The sequence below is a fragment of the Euprymna scolopes genome, chromosome 36, assembly GCF_053919585.1.
Source record: "Euprymna scolopes isolate OS-2025 chromosome 36, ASM5391958v1, whole genome shotgun sequence".
NCBI lineage: Eukaryota > Metazoa > Mollusca > Cephalopoda > Sepiida > Sepiolidae > Euprymna > Euprymna scolopes.
In genome coordinates, this window is record NC_136517.1 from 86,871,086 (window position 1) to 86,889,994 (window position 18,909).

The following is an 18,909-nucleotide window of genomic DNA, read 5'->3' on the forward strand; positions in this document are numbered from 1 at the left end:
TTGTTTAAAATTAATATTTCGGCGATAGACGCCATCCTCAGAATTTTATATATTTTTTCTTTTTTTTTTTTTTTTTTCTTTTTTCTTGCCATGATGTTAAATTGAAGAAAAAACGACTTTGACTTTTTCAAAATTTGGAAAAGAAATTGTCTCGACCATCTGATTAAGCCATCTATGGTGACTTTTCATTATGATATCAAGCTTTCCCAACTTCTTTACATTTGTGTAGTCTAACTGTGAGTAATTCCAATGTCAAATCATGATATTTATTTTTCCTGTTCTTTCTCTTGCATTCCGGTATCGAAATGGCAGACTATTTCAATGATTACGCAAACTCTCTTGTTTTAGTTTGGAAAAAATATGTCAAGTTTGAAGTGATTAAGTCTGGAGTGATTAAGTTTGGAGTGATTAAGTTTGAAGTGATTAAGGACCTTATCAGTTTGTATGCACAGGTCCCAAATTATTGTTGTTGTTGTTATTATTTATCTATTTATTTATTTATGTTTAAAGAATCTTTTTTCTTTGTCTTTGAAGGCAGGAGTGTAGGAGGGTACTTATAATTATTCCATTTCAGTTTTCATAATTGTGTTTTACATCTGTAACTGTTTCTGTATGTCCAGTTTGTGTCTGCAATTCATGTTTGTTAGTCTCCACATTCAAGGCTTTTCATTAATATTTCTGCAGTTTTCATTATTGTTATCCGTTGTATCTTCTCTGTCATCCCTCTGATTCCAATCTCTCCCATTCTTTTTTTTCAAAGTTTTCGGAATTGTTCATAGCGCTCCTGCTACTAATTGTGGTGTGATCTTGACTTTCTTCATTTTCCCAGATCCCGTTGAGCTCTCTGGCAAGTTCTGTGTATTTGCTCCGCTTCTCTTGTCTCTTTGATCTTCACTCTGTGGTCTGCTGCTGCTGCTGATGATGATGATGGTTGTTGTTGCTCTTGCTGCTACTGCTGCTGCTGTTGTTGTTGTTGTTGTTGTTGTTGTTGTTGTTGTTCTTCTTCTTCTTCTTCTTCTTCTTCTTCTTCTTCACTAGGAGCTTTCACACAAGCAATCATCAGAAATTTATTTCTGCCAAAAATCTGATTCCAATTATTGTTGTTATTATTATTCATTTATTTATTTATTTATTTATGTTTAAAGAAACTTTTTTCTTTGTCTTTGAAGGCAGGGGTATACAATTATACAATTATAACGTTTCAGTTTTCCTGATTCCATGTGATGTTCTTTTGTGTTTTACATATGTAGCCGTTTCTGTATATTAAGTTTGTGTCTGTAGTTCATGTGTGCTGTTAATTTCCGCATTCAAGTGTTTTCCTTAATATCTCTACAGTTTTCATTATTGTCATCCGGTGTGTCTTTTCAGCCGTTCCTCTGATTCGAATTGTTGTTGTTGTTGTTGTTGTTGTTATTATCATCATCATCATCATCATAATTTATTTATTTATTTATTTATTTATTTATTTATCTATTTTATTTTATTTATTTATTTTATTTTATTTTTTTTTTTTAAAGACTCTTTTTTCTTTGTCTTTGAATAGATGAAACCAAATCGAGCACGAAATACCTGAAATGCGATGCCAATTTCTGTTTTAATGAAGGAATTTGCCTCATTGATGAACATCAAAGACAATTCTGTGCTTGCCCAAAAGGTAACGGGGACCTTTTAAGATGAAGATTATTTTTTTTTATTTTTACACAAAAGAGCCACCATTTATCAAGGGCCACAGGCCACTCGAGGATAAGGGTTAGTGAGTGTATGGTAGTCAATGGGAAAATATTGTAGTAATCGTTAGTAGTGGAAATTTGGTAAATTGGATGACTTAAGGGGAACGGCTCATCAAGAACTTGTTTACATTGGACTTGAAGACAACCATATTGTAGTCAGTTGGAAAGCAGGAAAACGGAACAGAGTTCCATAGGCGTGTAGTTCTAAGAAAGAAGCTTTGTTCATGAAATCTGCATTCAGGTTTAGGCACAGATAAAGAGTGGGGGAAATTATTGATGGTGATTTTAGCTAGACAAGTGTTTTTCGTGAAAGTCAGGCAAGAGGCAGGGGGTGTAGATTGGAATTCGGACGAGCACTTGCCATTATATATATTAGTATATTAAAAAAAATAAAAATAAAATAAAAGAAGTTAAAGAAAAAAGAAAAGAATTTATTAAACAGATAAACAGTAAAAAAAAAAGGTGCAAGGGAGATAAATCTTTAAGTTTTATGTTAATCTAGTTTTTACGAATGTGAGAAATAATAATATATTACTTTTGTCAGAATATAAGTTCAGAACATCAATATTTACCAAGAGTCCGGTTCTTTGTGAGGCTTGTTTCAGGAATTCCTTAAAAGCGGATTTTATCCCAGGAAAATTGGCCGGGATCATAAATAGTTGAAAGGTCGCCCCAATATAGTGTTCCTTCTCAGAGCTGATTTAATAATTGAAATTATGATGCTATTAGCGTCTATTTATAGTCGTTGTGGATGGAACATTCTGGAACTCTCAGAAAAAGAAAACTTTTCTATTCTATTTTTAGAACTCTCCAGAAACGCTTAAAAAGAATCTTTTTATTTCTAATTGTAATGTAATTTATTTTAATAGTAAAAGTTTTATATCATATTATATAATATATTTTATGTTATATAATATATTTTATATTATACTAGCGGGAGATACTGGCCAACTAGTAGATAGTCCGCAACAAAAAAGAAAACCAGCCTTCATCAAACGGAAATGGAACCATGTCGTCTTTTCTAGGGCGACAATTTTACTGTTCCACCCCGTATTTGTTCCATTCAGTATGAAAAGAGTAGTCTGTCTTAAAAATATTTTTTATCTCTTTTGCTTTTTTTTTTTTTACTTAAAGGATTTGAAGGTCCCAACTGCGAGACGGACATCATGGACTGCCCCACAAATCGTTGCTATGGAAATGTCAAATGCACGGACTGGATTGACGATTTCTATTGCCACTGTCCATTGTGGTCAGTCGGGAAATTGTGTGGTAAGTAAAGACCAGCAGAACATTAAGAGACATAAAAGCAATCAATCCGTATTATTGAAGTTTCTCATCTCAGATTATTTATGGTTATACTCATCATTGTTTGTTCTTCCTGACTTCCGGCCCTGTCGGTGGGGCATTAGAATACGCCAACTGCCCCCCTGCAGAGGGTAAAAGTCCCTCAATGGGGGTCCTGGATATGACCTTAAACTATATCCAGTGGTGAGGCCCCAGCTTGCGGGCTTTGGGGAATGTGGAGCCACCCTTTAATTACCATTGCTCCCAGGTCCACTCTGACCCAGAGTGGTAGTACCTGTTAGGGTCCCAACTATGGGTTAAACAGAAACCGACGTGAAAACAACAAATATATTCTATTAAAAAGATTTTCTTCAAAATCTTTGGATTCGGCATTAAATAACCCAAAAAGGGTTGATATGCCGTAAAACAAAAACAACCAACCAATCCTGACTTCCGGTTTCTGCTCTGCAGACAGAATGATGGTGACAAGCAAGATATGGTCCCTTCTGATTAATGCTTATCTTCCTCTCAGATAATGTGAAGCCCCCCCCCCGGCCTTCTTGTCTGCTTGAAAATTTATTTCCATTATTTTATTGTTGTCCCTTTCTTTCTCTCGTTTCTCCATTGTTCCCCCTCTCTATGTTTTGTTCTTCCTCCTCCTCTTCTACATCACGTGATCCAGTTCTGCTCACTGATTGAGCAAGCCTCTCTTTGCGCATCAACTCTACCATGAGGTGCATTTTTCAAGTAAAAAAAAAAATTAGTTCTCAAGCCATGGATGAAGGAAGTCGCAGAAGAAAGGGTAAAATGTGTCAAGGTTAACCGACATGTTTAATCGAGGTGTCAGGCAAAGAAAAAAGAGACCTTATTGTTTATGAACGGTTTCTTGGTCCTGACTAGACTGTAAAATAGTTGAAAGGAAAGAATTGCTGATTCCTCCAGAGATAAAAGGATTTTGAAGTAAAGTTACCTTACTGACTTTTGGAATGTGTCTCAGGCGAAGACAAAAAATTTGAGAGAGAGAATCAGCTTTTTAGTATTAATTGGACTTTAAAACAGTTTTAATATGTGACGAATCCACAGAAACTAATGAATTCAAGATAAAAAGGAAACTCAGGATGAAACAACAGTATCAGTTATCTATCGAGCTAGAAGACTACTCACACCTGAGAGTATCCTTACTGCTGCAAGGCCACTATTCGTCCATGCATGGAGTATTGGTGTCACATCTGGGCTGGTGCATCTACCACTAGTCTTTCCCGCTTAGATAAGCTCCCAAAAAGGGTTTTCAATCTAACAGGTCCCACTTTGTCAACTAGGTTCCAATCCCTGTCCCATCACTGTCAAAAAAAGGGTTTGTCATAAGTTTCTGAGTGGATTTGTTCTGAACTTCTTAGATCTCGGAGAACCAGCATGCTGGGAACTCTGTTTCTTGATCTCTGAGTCATAGCAGTAGATCCAGTTTTCATAGCAAGTCACCAGAGCATCAAGAACTGCGGGATGTAAATTAATTAGCTCAACCATCTCCCTTTCGTCATGACAACGTCTTTCTTTTTCATCTTCTCTGAGCATCCTTGGGGCAAACTTTATGCAAATCTTCTGCATCTTCAGTTCCTCACAAATAATCATGTGCACAGTTCCCACACTGACATCAAACTGTTCACTTATTGTCTCTATAAACACACTATTGTCCTTATCCATGGACTTCTTTATTTGGCCAATCAACTCAGTTGTGTTCTGACCTCCTTACTCCTCCCACACCTCTCATCATCCCTTACAAATTCCCTGCTTTCCTTGAATTTCTTATGCCACTCAAATAATGATGCTTGATTCCTACAAGATAGTCCAAAAGCAGTTTGAGGCATTCCATACGTTTCTGTAAAACTATTTCCAAGTTTAAAACAGAATTTTATTGCATGTCGTTCTTCTAAAGTGTCCTCACGTCCAGACTGCATTTTTGAAATTCACCAGCTGTGACAATCAGGCTTTAGTAGGGTGTATTCCAATTCCTAAAATCATAAAAATCGGTCAGTCATCTCATAAGATGTATAGTAATAACTAGGGCTGTGACAACAGCATATTCTTTTCATTGTTTTTACTCTCTTCAGTGTATATCCGTTAATATCTTATATGTTTTTATATAGACTGATGTGGTTCTCGGTTGATTGACTGTGTCTTATTGTGTCGGATATATACTTGAGAGTCAAAAGAATGAAAAGAATATGCTGTTGTCACAGCCCAAGTGATAACATACTGAATTTTCAAGAGTCTACGATAATTTTAAAAGCCTGTATAAAAAAAAACTCTGAAAACATATTTAAGGTACCTCATAGTCATGAAGTTTTATTGTTCGTTCGGTTGAATAATCGAGTATTGGCGTTTTGCCAAGCCAGACAAGTTGGGGGAGGGGGAGGAGCATAAAGAATTAAACAACAGTGGAATTGCAACTCCGACAGAATAATTGAAGAATAAAAGATTACGAAATAATCAGCTTTGTCTGGCGTTCTTAGGCAGAAGAGATGACATGATGATAAAAAGTATACTGTTTGTTGTATACGTAAAACACACACACACACACACACACACACACACACACACACACACACACACACACACACACAGAGGAACATAAGACTGCATACCTGTAAAAACACGGTGAAATATTTTATATATACTGCGCAAACCTTTTCGAGTCTCACACAAAAACATGCGTTTACATCTCAAGTTATATTACTTGTCATATACATACGCGCACACGTCCACACACGTACATATATTCACGTTCGCGTACATACACACACATTCACGTGTATACATACACACGCTAACGTACACACATGTACTCACATACATGGACAACGTCACTTCCCCTTTCAAAGGAAATCAACACATGCGCAAAAGACCACCGGAAACACCTATAAAAGCAAGAGACAAGCTGTTTCCAGCCCTTTTTCCAATTCGCTTTCTGAGATGAGTGGTCGGCACACCAGCCGCCGCCGTTTTGGCAGGCGCGCGCATGCGCGTGCCTCACGCCACTTGCTACTATGTGGGACAAAAAGCCAACAGACAGTACATACACTTTATACGCTTTCTCTCTCCATGAACTGGATTGACATTCTCACTCTTTCTCTCTCTACCAGAGAACTCTACCGCATAGCTGACTGCTAACATGGCGCACAGTTTAACTGATGTCAACCCTCTATCTTTTTTCTTTGTCTACACGCTGGACCATCATTCCCATTTTCCACTACATCACTCACTTGTCTTCCCACGCGCGAACAAACGATAGTGACCCGAATGTGAGATGAACACACATTTCCTTTTTCCTTCTATACTACAAATCCTGCAACAAACGATGGTTACACCCGCGCAGACATGAACACGTGTTATACCTAAAACATTCATTCTTTCAACAGTAAATAAACGACACGTTTATCTATTCCAGCAATTGAGTCTTTGTTTCCTTCATTCCATTCATTTCATTATTTTCTTTTGTATCAGAATTAGAATTTATATATCTTAGTCCTCTACAACAGATTTATTTACAAGTTACAATTAACTGTGATATTTTTAACCACTGGATGTGCGATGATAAATCTCTCGGGTTTTGAAGCAAGTGTTTTCATCTCAAAGTGTCATGGCGGACTCTCAGTGCATGTTTACAGAAATAATGAGTGATGCAACAGTTACAACAAAACTCAAACCCGGAAATAAGATTTTTTTTTTTTAATCTAATGTCTCATAATAACGACGACCATAATCAAAATGTTTTATGATCCCTTCTTTCCTTCCGTTTCATTATTTTTCTTTTGTATCAGGATTAGGATTTATATATCCTAGTCCTCTACAATACACGATTTTCATTCCCAATACAACATGTGTGTGTATGTGTGTGTGTGTGTGTGTGTGTGCGCGCGTGATTTTCAATACAATGTATGTATGTGTATGTGTGTGATTTTCATCCTCCCAATGCAACATGTGCATGTGTGTATGTGTGAGCGTGCGTCTGCATGTGTGATTTTTATCCCCCAGTACAATATGTATATATATGTGTGTGTGTGTGTATGCAATTTTCATACCCCAATGCAATGTGTGTGCTTGTGTGTGTGTGTGAAATTTTCATACCCCAATGCAACATGTGCATGTGTGTATGTGTGAGCGTGCGTCTGCATGTGTGATTTTTATCCCCCAGTACAATATGTATATATATGTGTGTGTGTGTGTGTATGCGATTTTCATACCCCAATGCAATGTGTGTGCTTGTGTGTGTGTGTGTGTGAAATTTTCATACCCCAATGCAACATGTGTATGTGTGTATGTGTGCGCATGTGATTTTCATCCCTAAATACAACATGTGTATGCGTGTATGTGTGTGACTTCCATTCCTCAATGCAACATGTGTATGTGTGTGCACGCGCGTGCGTGTGTGATATTGCAAGTTCACAAAATTTTACGTAAGTTTTGTCAGACGAAAACACACGATGAACCAACAAACTATGAAACGTGACTTTCGCCTTCTCGTCTCTCTTTTCAGATAACGTGACGGTGACCACACCATTCGACAATAACGGACGGTATATTCGGGGCACGGCGTCGACGAGTATTGATGGGACGACGCTGGCCGTTCTACTGTGCCTCATCTACGGCATCATCTTCCTCATCATTCTCATCGCATTCTGTTGGACCAGGAAACGAAGGAAAGGGCCGCGTGATTTCTGCTTCGAGATTCCCTTCAATCGTTATTATCACATAACTGACCTGATGTAGCGAGGAGAAAAGTCTGGAATTAATTTTAAATAAATAAAATTGAAAACAGAAATTTCAACTTTTTTTTTACTGTTTATGCTGTCCGTCATTAGGTGTGTCAGAAACTGACCTTACGAATGCGTGAAAAAATATTGAATAATTCGACCCCCTGTCTTTCCAAGCTTATAACTACTCAAAAAATGTAATTCAAACCCTAATTTTTTTTTTTCAATTAAAAGAGCAAGGATCAAGGTTTCATTTTAAAAAAAACCCGTGTTTAAAAAAAAATGGTTTTAAACTTCGGATTTTACAGGTAAATTTCTAAAAAACACTTTTTTTTTTTTTTAATTTGAATATATCTTCAATTTGTGATATATAAAACTTTGGTGAGTAAATTAATTATTTACTTTTTAATAGACATTTCAAAATGGGGGGGGGGGCGTGAATTTAAAAATTAAAAAAAAAACGTTTGTCTAAAATATTATATTCGGTTTATTGGAAAGAGCATAGAATTTCACATTGACCCTGAAAATATCGAAAAAATTGAATCAATAGAAAAATTTTGATAGATTTTTAAAGTTTAAAAATTGAAAAATATTTAACTCGTAAAATTCAATTGATTTCATTACGTAAAAAAAAATGTTTTTTAAAAAATAAAAAATGATGTTTCTATTACTTTTTATACAACTTTAATAGTTTATTTTGGAAGTATAATCCATAAAGAAAATAAACAACCCACTTTTAAAAGAGAAATTACGAGTTTTTTATATTTTATTCGCAGTTTCGTGTTAGGGGTGTCAAAAATTCCGATACACCTAGTCCCTTATCTATTATTATACACAACAAGTGACAAATTCTCTATTCGTGTGATGTTAAGGTACGACAAATTAATGCAGAACAAATTAATACACAACAAATTAAGGCACGACAAGTTAAGACAACAAATTGAAGCACAACAAATTGAGGCACGGCAAATTGAGGCACGGCAAATTGAGGCACAGTAAATGACTCCTACTGTTTTGTTTTTCCCTTTTTTAGCTAAAAATAAAAATAACTCTAAAAAATAATTTCTAACAACACAGGATGGAACGATAAAAGTGTCGCCCTAAAGAAAAAAACACTACAGTTTTATTTGAAAACTTTTATTGAAAAAAATCAATTCAGGTAACTTGATTATGTAGTAGAGCTGACATTTATTCAATGTAGCCGCCTTCAGCCTCAATCACAACCTCGATACGGGTTCGGAACTGGGAGCATGCCTTTTCTAAAAGCGCCGGCGGACGCTCAGTGAATACTTGGCGGATGGCCGCGATTAGGCTGGTTTTGGTGTTGTGAGAGGTCATGTTGGTGATGTTCTCGACGTATGACCAGACGAAGTAGTCCAGTGGGTTCAGGTCAGGGTAGGATGAGGGCCAGTGAGAGAAGGGTACAAAGTCAAAATACTCTTTATAAAATAAAGCCTCGGTCTCTTTGGACTTGTGGGTCGATTTCGACTCCTGCTGCCACACCCAGGGTCTGCCAGCGGCCACCTGATTGCACCAGGGGATCACCATACTCTTCAGAACATCCAGGAACACTTTGTGGTTGACTTCAAAGATGTGAGGTGGCATGATGTGGCACCAAAGATCATAACAACAGTGCATCTTCGATAGTAGATAGTCTGCAACAAAAGAAAACCGGTCTTCATCAAACGGAAATGGAATCATGCCGCCTTTCTAGGACGACAATTTTATCATTCCACCCTGTATTTTACACTAATAACGATCCATATTTTGGAAATTAATCAAACAAACATACAAACCAGCCCCGTTGCGTAATGAATATCTGGTTCCAACTTCTAACTGCCAATGTAATCATGAAAGCTCTGTCTGAGTAGTTGTAAACACTTCTTTCTTCCCCTTGACAAAAAGATAAATTCTCGAAAAATTGGGAAATTAACAACACCTACGATCTTGTGTGACACATTATGTTGATAAATAGATATATCACAGACTGGAACGATAAAATTGTCGCCATAGAAAAGACATGATTCCATTTCCCGTTTGATGGAAACCGGTTTTCTTTTTTTTCTTTTTTTGCAGATGATCGCTTTTTTTTTTTTTGCAGTTAATCGATTGTCTAAAAATCATAAGAGCGATAGAAGCCTTCTATCATGTCTGAAAGTGACACAATGTTCAACGAGCAAGGTCAGAGATGCACCGCTGTACAACTCATGCTCTTAACCGATCCAAATTATGATAACAGGACCATTGCCAGCACCTTCAAAATGCAAATCCAATGGTTCAACGCTTGAAGACACAGCTCAACAAAGTTTCCGACCATGGTTATTATTTTTGATGTGGTTTCAAGTGAGGGCCACATCATGCCACCTCACATCTTAATGCTGGAGTCCTCCAGGGGTCCATCCTGGGCCCAACTCTCTTCCTGATCTACATCAATGATCTCCCAAAACACATACTTAAATCATTCGTTGACATCTATGCTGATGACACGACCATCTATGGCAACATATCAAAGGCCGTAAATGACAAAGTTCTCTCTAATTCTCTTTCCTCTGATCTTGAGCACGTGGTACAATGGGGGAAGAGGTAGCTGGTCACTTTTAATGCATCCAAAACCAAGCTTCTATCTTTACATCATCAACGCTCTGATCCCCCTCTGGCATCAATTGAAATGGATGACTCTCGTCTTGGAGAGGCTCTATGTTTTGACAAGCTTCTGGGTTTGACCTTTACTCCTGATCTGAAATGGAACACATACATCAAATCTGTTGCCAGGGACGCTGGGAAAATGGTGGGATCCTTCTACCGTTCCAGAAGATATCTCACTACTGATGCAATTCTCTATCTGTATAAAAGCCAAGTACGTCCAAGGATGGAGTACTGCTGCCACATCTGAGCAGGAGCTGCTAAAAACAGCCTATCCTGCCTTGACAGAGTACAAAATAAACTTTGTGGCTTAGTGGGGGATGCCCTTTTCTCTTCCCTGCAACCTCTCTCCCACAGAAGAGACATTGCGAGCCTGTCTTTGTTTTATCGTTATTTCCATGGCAGGTGCTTCTCTGAGCTCCAATCCCTCGTCCCCCCTCGCCAATCTTTCACGAGAAACACCCATCTGGCTGAAACTACTGTCAATAATTTTCCCCACTCTCTATCTGTGCCTAAATCCAAACATAGATTCCATGAGCAAAGTTTCTTTCTTAGAACTGCACGCAAGTGGAACTCTCTGCCGCTTGCCTGTTTCCCTCCTGACTACAACTTGGACGTCTTCAAGTCCAACATAAACAAACTCCTGACAAACTTCCCTCTTAAGTAAGATACTCTATCAAAACCCCCAATACTAATGATTACTACAATACTATCTCATTGATTACTGTACACGCAATAACCCTTATCCCTGAGTGGCCTTCGGGCCTTGATAAGTGGTGAGCCCCATGTAAAAAAAAAAAAAAAAATATTGCACTTTGTGAAAAGGTCAGCATTGAATACCTTGTCTCGAAGGGTAATTCTGCAGATTGAGTGCAGACAGCTTTTACGAAATACATCCAATTGGTGACTAAGATGCCTGTATGGAATCCAAAACTCAGAGCTTTATGCGGTCGATGGTATGGATGCTGACCCTTTCGCTCTTTCCCTTTTTTCACGCAGATGATTCAAACTGTCAGAATAAAAACAGCAAAAACCCTTAAAACATGACCTCATTCTCAAGACTGCTGCGTGCAATACTAATGGAAGATAAATTGCTCTTTAACTTGTCTTTGTACTGCAGCAATGGTCACCCCACATTCCTTTTCATCTATCCAACTGACTGTACATTAGGATTGTTGGTACTTTTTATTTTTCTTTTACATAAGCATTAATATATCGCTACACATTCATGAGCATGTTTCAGTCAGCCAATTACAAGTAACTAGAGAACTTAGTCTTAATAATACAGACTCAGCCTTTGTGTAAGCAATATCGCCTGAAGAGGTCTCTAGTTACTTGTAACTGGCTAATCGAAACATACTCGTGAATGTGTAGCGACATATAAATCTATAAATATAAAAGCGAAAATGTATGTATGTATGTATGTATGTATGTGTGTTCGCTTTTTCTGTGTGTCTACAAAAGGCTTCTTTCAGAGAAGCGGTCACTCGCTTCACAACTTTTTAAAACTTTTTATATCACATATAAATCGTAATATCTCACAGTTAACAACGAAGCTCGCCTGTCTATTTAATTTGCTCGATTTAGGGAAGATAAATATTCAATATTTGTCGCTCGCCACATGTGGGTTAGTCTTTTTCCTATAACATCTTGGGGGAGGGGAAAAAAAGCGTTCAGCAGTAAATGAATACCATCCCGCAGTCAAACTTGACCTCAATAACTCATTAAACGGGCACCTGCTAAATCCAAGTAATTAAATAAATTCAAACGTGTTTCCGTTAGCATCTCGCGGTGGGGCAATAGTTAACGTCGCACGTTTTTTTCTTTTTCACACTTTAATTTACAACTTTGCTTCAACGGTTCGGGTTCGATCCTCATACTTACTTTTTTTTTTAACCCCCCCCCACACACACATACCTCCAAACACCCGGGAAATGCCGGGTACCCCTTGCTAGTACTTATATAAAACAAATAAAATGTATATCTTGCCCAACTTCGGTATTGAGCACTCTTGTATTAACCTTGTTAAAACTTCTTTGGTTGCTTTACCTCTGAAAAATATTAACCTCGAATTATATATTAGTGGCCTGGCAAGGCCACAGGAGAGACAACCGAAGCAGCAAAACTAAAGCTGGCCTACCAGGACACTATATATACAAATGTAGGCAAATTTGGGCATATTTTATTGGTTTGAAAATATAGGTTCTTTTTTACAAATCGTCAGAAAATTTTAACCATAGCACAGAATTATAATCTTCAAAAAGTCTGCAAATTTTCATGTAGTTTCGTCCCATAGAACCAAAGATATGAGCATTTCAATATTCAATTTGGCTACCAGCACATATATACGCACACACACAGTATATATATACACATATATAAATATATATTATATGCATGTATATATCTATATATATACTAGCTGTACCCTGCCACGCGTTGCAGTGGCTCAATTTGGTGTAATGGAGAAATTTAATAAAAAGAGAAAATGCATGTTTGTTATATTAGTACAGCAATCCACTACAAAAAGTGAAAAAGAAGGCGAAACTGAAAAAAAAAAATGGTACTCTTGCAGAATTTGATCTGGATCCTCGGGAGTTTCTGTCAATCATTCATGGTTTGGACTTGACCAACAATCAGTGGATGAAGCCGAACGTAGCAAAAATGTTGAAACGCTAAATGTTTTTTTTTGTTGTTGTTTTACAAAAATGTGAGTTAGTAATTAATATTTGGTTGATGGTGGGGGGAGGGGGGTTACTATACACAGATTCGAAAAAGTTGTCCAAAAACAAATAAATGAAAGCAAAGGTAAGGTAAGTTACATTTCTACCTAATTGGATAATTGTTTAGTGTTTTTATGTAATGTAAAATGTTTAATCGGCTCAAAAAACAGAAATGGTCGCGGACTCTGTTGAATATGTTAAGTTTGGGAAAGTAAGTTGAAAACTAAAAACTAATGTCGAAATAATGATTTCGTTTTAATTTTTTTTTTTTTTTAATAATCTGTTTAATTAGTGTCCAATCAATAATAATCCAGTGAAAAAAAATTCCAAAAACCTATAAGTATAGAAATTAAGCATGGGAGTGATGGTTGTACAACGTCGCCTTTCGCACTTTTACAAACATTATTTACGTTAACTCTTTTCATAAATAATTTTTTAAAAAAAGTAACTAAACCATTTATTGATAATTTGTCACGTGTACAAACATTTATTTATTTACGTAGGCTTAACTCTTTTCATGAATAAGAAAAGTTTTACTCTTTAAGAATAATAAAAGGAAAAAGTTACTGAACATTTATAAAAGGACTTACTTCTTTTCATGAAGGCCAGAGGAATAGTTGGCCGAAAAGTCGTGAAACAACAACTAATAAAGATGAGAATAATAGTCCGCAATAAATAAAAATGGTGCTAATGCAGAGAGCGATCCGCACTATTTTTAAATCATATTTCCACGTTTAATTAACGTTTTACGATATGTTTTTTTTTTTATTATTCAATTGTAATTGACAGAATAGGTAAAAGAACATCCTCCCCTCCTCATGTTAATAATGACTTTTTAAATAATAACATTATTTCAGCACGGATCACTCTCTGCATAAGTATCATAAAAATTAATACAAATAATACTTATCTCAATAAGTGAAAGGAAATAAAATGGCGATAATCTCGCAGTTACGAAAAATATTTTTTATTTAATTTAATATTTTTATTATTCGCAATGTTAAATTATTTTAATAACATGCAAACATTCCTTGACTAAATTGGTAACGTAGAAATATGGTTTTATTCGCTTTTAACGAACCAAACATTACATTTTTATTTTGGATAAACAAATGAAATAAAAAATGTAAAAATAAGAGATGCCTATTATATACTAAGCGATGTAACACTGAAAATGTTGTCATGCCAAATCATCAAATCGTAGTGAAATCATTCCCGCGTGCATTCTACCAGAAATCAAATTTGACTACAGGTTCGCATTTAAGAAAAATATTTTTATTTTATTTTATATATTTTCATAATTTGGGATGTTAATTTATAGACTGTCTGAAGCTTTCAAATACATTGGTAATGTACAAATATGGTTTTATTGATAACGAACGAACCCAGAATTACATTTCTAATTCGAAATTCAAAATCGTCAAATCGTTGTGAATTGCCTGCAAACCGGAAATAAAATGGAACATAGTTCTGCATTTACGAAAAATATTTTTATTTTATTTAATATATTTTTATAATTCACGAGGTAAATTTATTTTAATAACATAAAAACATCCCTCGACTCTAAAGATGGGTTGTCTGAAAATTTCAAATAAATTGGTGACGTAGAAATATGGTTTTATTCACTTTTAAAGAACCAAATTTACATTTATATATATATATATATATATATATATATATATATATATATATATATATATATATATATATATATATATTTATTTATTTATTTATAAAATTGCCAAAAAAGTTATATATACAGTGATGATCATATTTATTGGCACGGTAAAATAAAAGTTAAATTTTGTCTAAAAAAAAAAAAGGGATTAAATTAAAGAAAATAACAAAGTATATTATGTATTTTTAACTGGCCTTTCCGATGCAGCAATCGGATTTTAGAAAAAATAAATAACAAAGGAACAACAAACATAATTGCAAAAAACCCTTGTTCAAAATTATTGGCACGATTTATTTAATAATCAATTGTATAGCCTTTGGCCTTGATTACCTTCCTCAGTCGCTTTTCATAGTTTACAACCAAGTTGTTGCACTCTTCAGTAGTAATTTTAGCCCACTCTTCCTGACAATAATCCTCCAATTGAATAAGATTCTTAGGCTTCCTTTGCATTACCCTCCATTTTTATGTTCTCCATAAATTTTCAATTGGATTAAGGTCTGGGCTTTGTGATGACCACTCCAAAACATTAATATGATTGTCCTCAAGCCATTTCTTAGTCAGTTTAGCCGAATGCTTTGGGTCATTATCTTGCATGAACCACCAACGACGACCAAGTGAGAGCTCTTTAGCAGAGTCTTTCAGGTTTTCATCCAATATTTTAACATAATCTTCCTTTTTTATGCTACCTGTGACCTTAACAAGTCGCCCTGGTCCAGAGGCAGCAAAGGATCCCCAAAACATCAAACTGCCTCCACCGTGCTTCACTGTGGGTATGGTGTTCTTAGGCAGGAAAGCTTCGCCAGATTTTCTGTAAATATAAGACACTTTATTATGGCCAAATAACTCTATTTTCGTTTCGTCAGTCCATAGAACACGTTTCCAGAATGCAACATCTTTATCAATATGACGTTTTGCAAAGGCTAGCCTTGCTTTCAGGTGCATAGGCTTCAATAAGGGAGTCTTTCTCGGACGACATGCTTTTAAACCAGCTCTCTTCAAAACTCTACCAACTGTATGTCGAGATACATTCACTCCAGAGGTGCTCTGTTCATCAACAATCTCCCCAACAGAGATCCTTGGGTTTTGTTTTACTTGTCAAACAATTTTCCGTTCATCTCTTGGGGGAAGAATCCTTTTTCTCCCTCTACCCTCTAAACTCATAACGTGGCCTTGCGATTTGAACTTGTTTATTATGGCTCTAACAGTGGATTTGGGAAGGTTTAGCTTCTTTGAAATCTTATCATAGCCCTCCCCATTGGTATGGCATGCTACAACCAGCTTCCTGACGTCTTCGCTGTGTTCCTTAGTTTTAACCATGGCGATTGAAAATTATAATTTAGTCACTTATAATAGTTTAAATAAATCGCTATCTAAAAATTATCTGAAAAAAATTATTCACTGAATTAGCGTTAAACAAGCATAATATGGCTATAAAAAAGTTCAGAAAGCATGTAAACCGGAATTTGATTGATATTATACTGATACTAAAAGAAAAACAAAGCCGTGCCAATAATTTTGAACAAGGGTTTTTTGCAATTATGTTTGTTGTTCCTTTGTTATTTATTTTTTCTAAAATCCGATTGCTGCATCGGAAAGGCCAGTTAAAAATACATAATATACTTTGTTATTTTCTTTAATTTAATCCCTTTTTTAGAATTTATTAGACAAAATTTAACTTTTATTTTACCGTGCCAATAAATATGATCATCACTGTATATATATATATATATATATATATATATATATATATATATATATATATATAATATATATATATATATATATATATATATATATATATATATATATATATATATATATAAAACCTTTTTTGGCAATTTTATAAATTCCAAATCTCAGCCACTATTGATCAAAATTCAACAAATAAAAGCTCATTGGAAAGCTAATGACCTGACTTGTGTAATGGGCTATATGACATTTGCTCTTAAGGTCGCACATTAAGGGGATCATCCATTATCCAGTCTATTTTTAGCACATTTTTACAGCCATAAAATGTTTCCATCATAGTCATTTGATTTCCTAGTTTTGCATATGAATTACAAAATATCTGATATTTCCCCAAAACCTCTGGACCTGATGGAGTATACCTCTGAAATATATTTGTGATAAATTTCAAACAAGTAAAATATTTGGGTTTTTTTTTCCAAATATTACGTTGCATTTGGCTTTCAAGCGCACTTCATGCGTGATTTATTTTATTCAAATTAAAAAAACGTTTCTATATGAACTCTTATTCTTGACGTTATTCTCGCGTTTTCCACACATAGTTCAAAAATTTCAAAATAATCTCTGGTCCCCCCCTCGCCAATCTTTCACGAAAAACACCCGTCTAGCTGAATCCACTGTGAAAAATTTCCCCCACTCTATATCTGTGCCTAAATCAAAACGCGGATTCTATGAACAAAGCTTCTTTCTTAGAACTGCACGCCTGTGGAACTCTGTTCCGTCTGCCTGCTTCCCACCAGGCTACAACTTGGATGTCTTCAAGTCCAATGTTAACAAATTCCTAATGAACCGCCCCCTTAAGTAAACACTTCATCAAATCTCCACACTAACGTAATGTACTTGCAATAACCCTTATCCCTGAGTGGCTTCCGGGCCTTGATAAGTGGTGATCACTGTGTAAAAAAAAAAAAAAAATATAACCGCCAGATACAACGCACGGCTCCTTACAAACAGACTTCCTTCTCAAACTTTACAACATGGCAACGAAGAAGAAAAAGGAAAAAAAAAGAAACAAGACAACACACTGAAGATGGAGTATACCTCTGAAATATATTTGTCATGAATTTCAAACGTACGTTGTGATTTGGCTTTCAAGCGCAATTGATGCGTATTTTATTTTATTCAAATTAAAACAAGGTTTCTATATGAACTTTCATCCTTGACGATATTTATATAGGTATTTTTTCTGCCCATGTTTCAAAATAATCTCGTCAAATTTTGACGAACTTTAAGCGGTGATGGAATTATCTCCCTTGGCGCCCCTCCTCGTCAACAAAATAGGCAAGATGGCCGGAATACGATCGATCTCATTAAAATTTGATTTGTCTCTGTAAAAAAGAAAAAAAAAAAAAACCGATGTGATCAAATTAATTGAATTTTTTTTAATGAGAATTTTATTCCATAACAGGTATGTACAATATATATATATGTTTTCAATATTTTATTTTATTTATTTATTTTATTATTTTTTTTTTTACGAGACATTAATTCCATAACGGAATATTTTTTTTTTCTAATATTTTAATTTTTTTAATTTTTTTACGAGACATTAATTCCATAACGGGTATATACAATATATATATATATATATATATATATATATATATATATATATATATATATATATATATATATATATATATATATATATATTTCAATATTTTAATTTTTTTTTTTTTTTTTTTTTTTTTACGAGACATTAATTCCATAACGGAATATTTTTTTTTTGAATATTTTAATTTTTTAAATTTTTTTACGAGACATTAATTCCATAACGGAATATTTTTTTTTTGAATATTTTAATTTTTTAAATTTTTTTACGAGACATTAATTCCATAACGGGTATGTACAATACAATTTTTTCCCCAATATTTTCAATTTTAATGTCTTGAGTAAACAAAACAAATACCGAACGTTGTAACAAGAAAATGACCCCCCCCCTTATGTCATTAATTTTTTTTTTCTGCTAATATGATAGTAAAGTCTGTAATTTATGATAATCGTCGGAAAAAAGTTAAAAAAAAAAAAAAAAAAAAAAGTGGACAAAGAAACGCATTTTTAAGGGGGGGGAGTCTTATACAGGTCCCCCCCCCCCAAAAAAAAAAAAAATAACACCCGTTAATGGCTGTTTTAATGGGGAGGAGGGATGCCGGATGCCCATCCATCGATATCGGCCCGCTGCTACGAATTCGAAATAGGCGAACGTGAGCGAGAAAAAGCAAAATTAATTTCGGGAGACGTCTCCTACAAGAGAACCAAAAAAAAAAAAAAAAAAAAAATTCCCTTCCAAAAGTGCTATATATATATATATATATATATAATTATTTATTTTTTTTTTACTATAATAATTATAT

At 35.0% G+C, this 18,909-nt stretch overlaps 2 protein-coding genes across 2 annotated transcripts in view; one reads left to right on the forward strand and one right to left on the reverse strand.

Annotated features, from left to right (window-relative positions):
* Positions 1-7,833, forward strand: part of LOC145260666 (uncharacterized) — a 100,944-nt gene extending 93,111 nt beyond the window's left edge. The window contains exons 19-21 of the mRNA XM_080119017.1: positions 1,544-1,654; positions 2,865-2,999; positions 7,549-7,833. Coding sequence (XP_079975143.1) covers positions 1,544-1,654; positions 2,865-2,999; positions 7,549-7,781 — 479 coding nt within the window. The 3' untranslated portion in view covers positions 7,782-7,833. The remainder of the gene's footprint in view (positions 1-1,543; positions 1,655-2,864; positions 3,000-7,548) is intronic.
* A 9,753-nt stretch (positions 7,834-17,586) lies between these two features.
* LOC145260669 (serine/threonine/tyrosine-interacting protein B-like) overlaps positions 17,587-18,909 on the reverse strand; it is a 60,414-nt gene continuing 59,091 nt past the window's right edge. The window contains exon 11 of the mRNA XM_080119026.1: positions 17,587-17,883. The gene's annotated coding sequence lies outside the window, so the exon portion shown is untranslated. The remainder of the gene's footprint in view (positions 17,884-18,909) is intronic.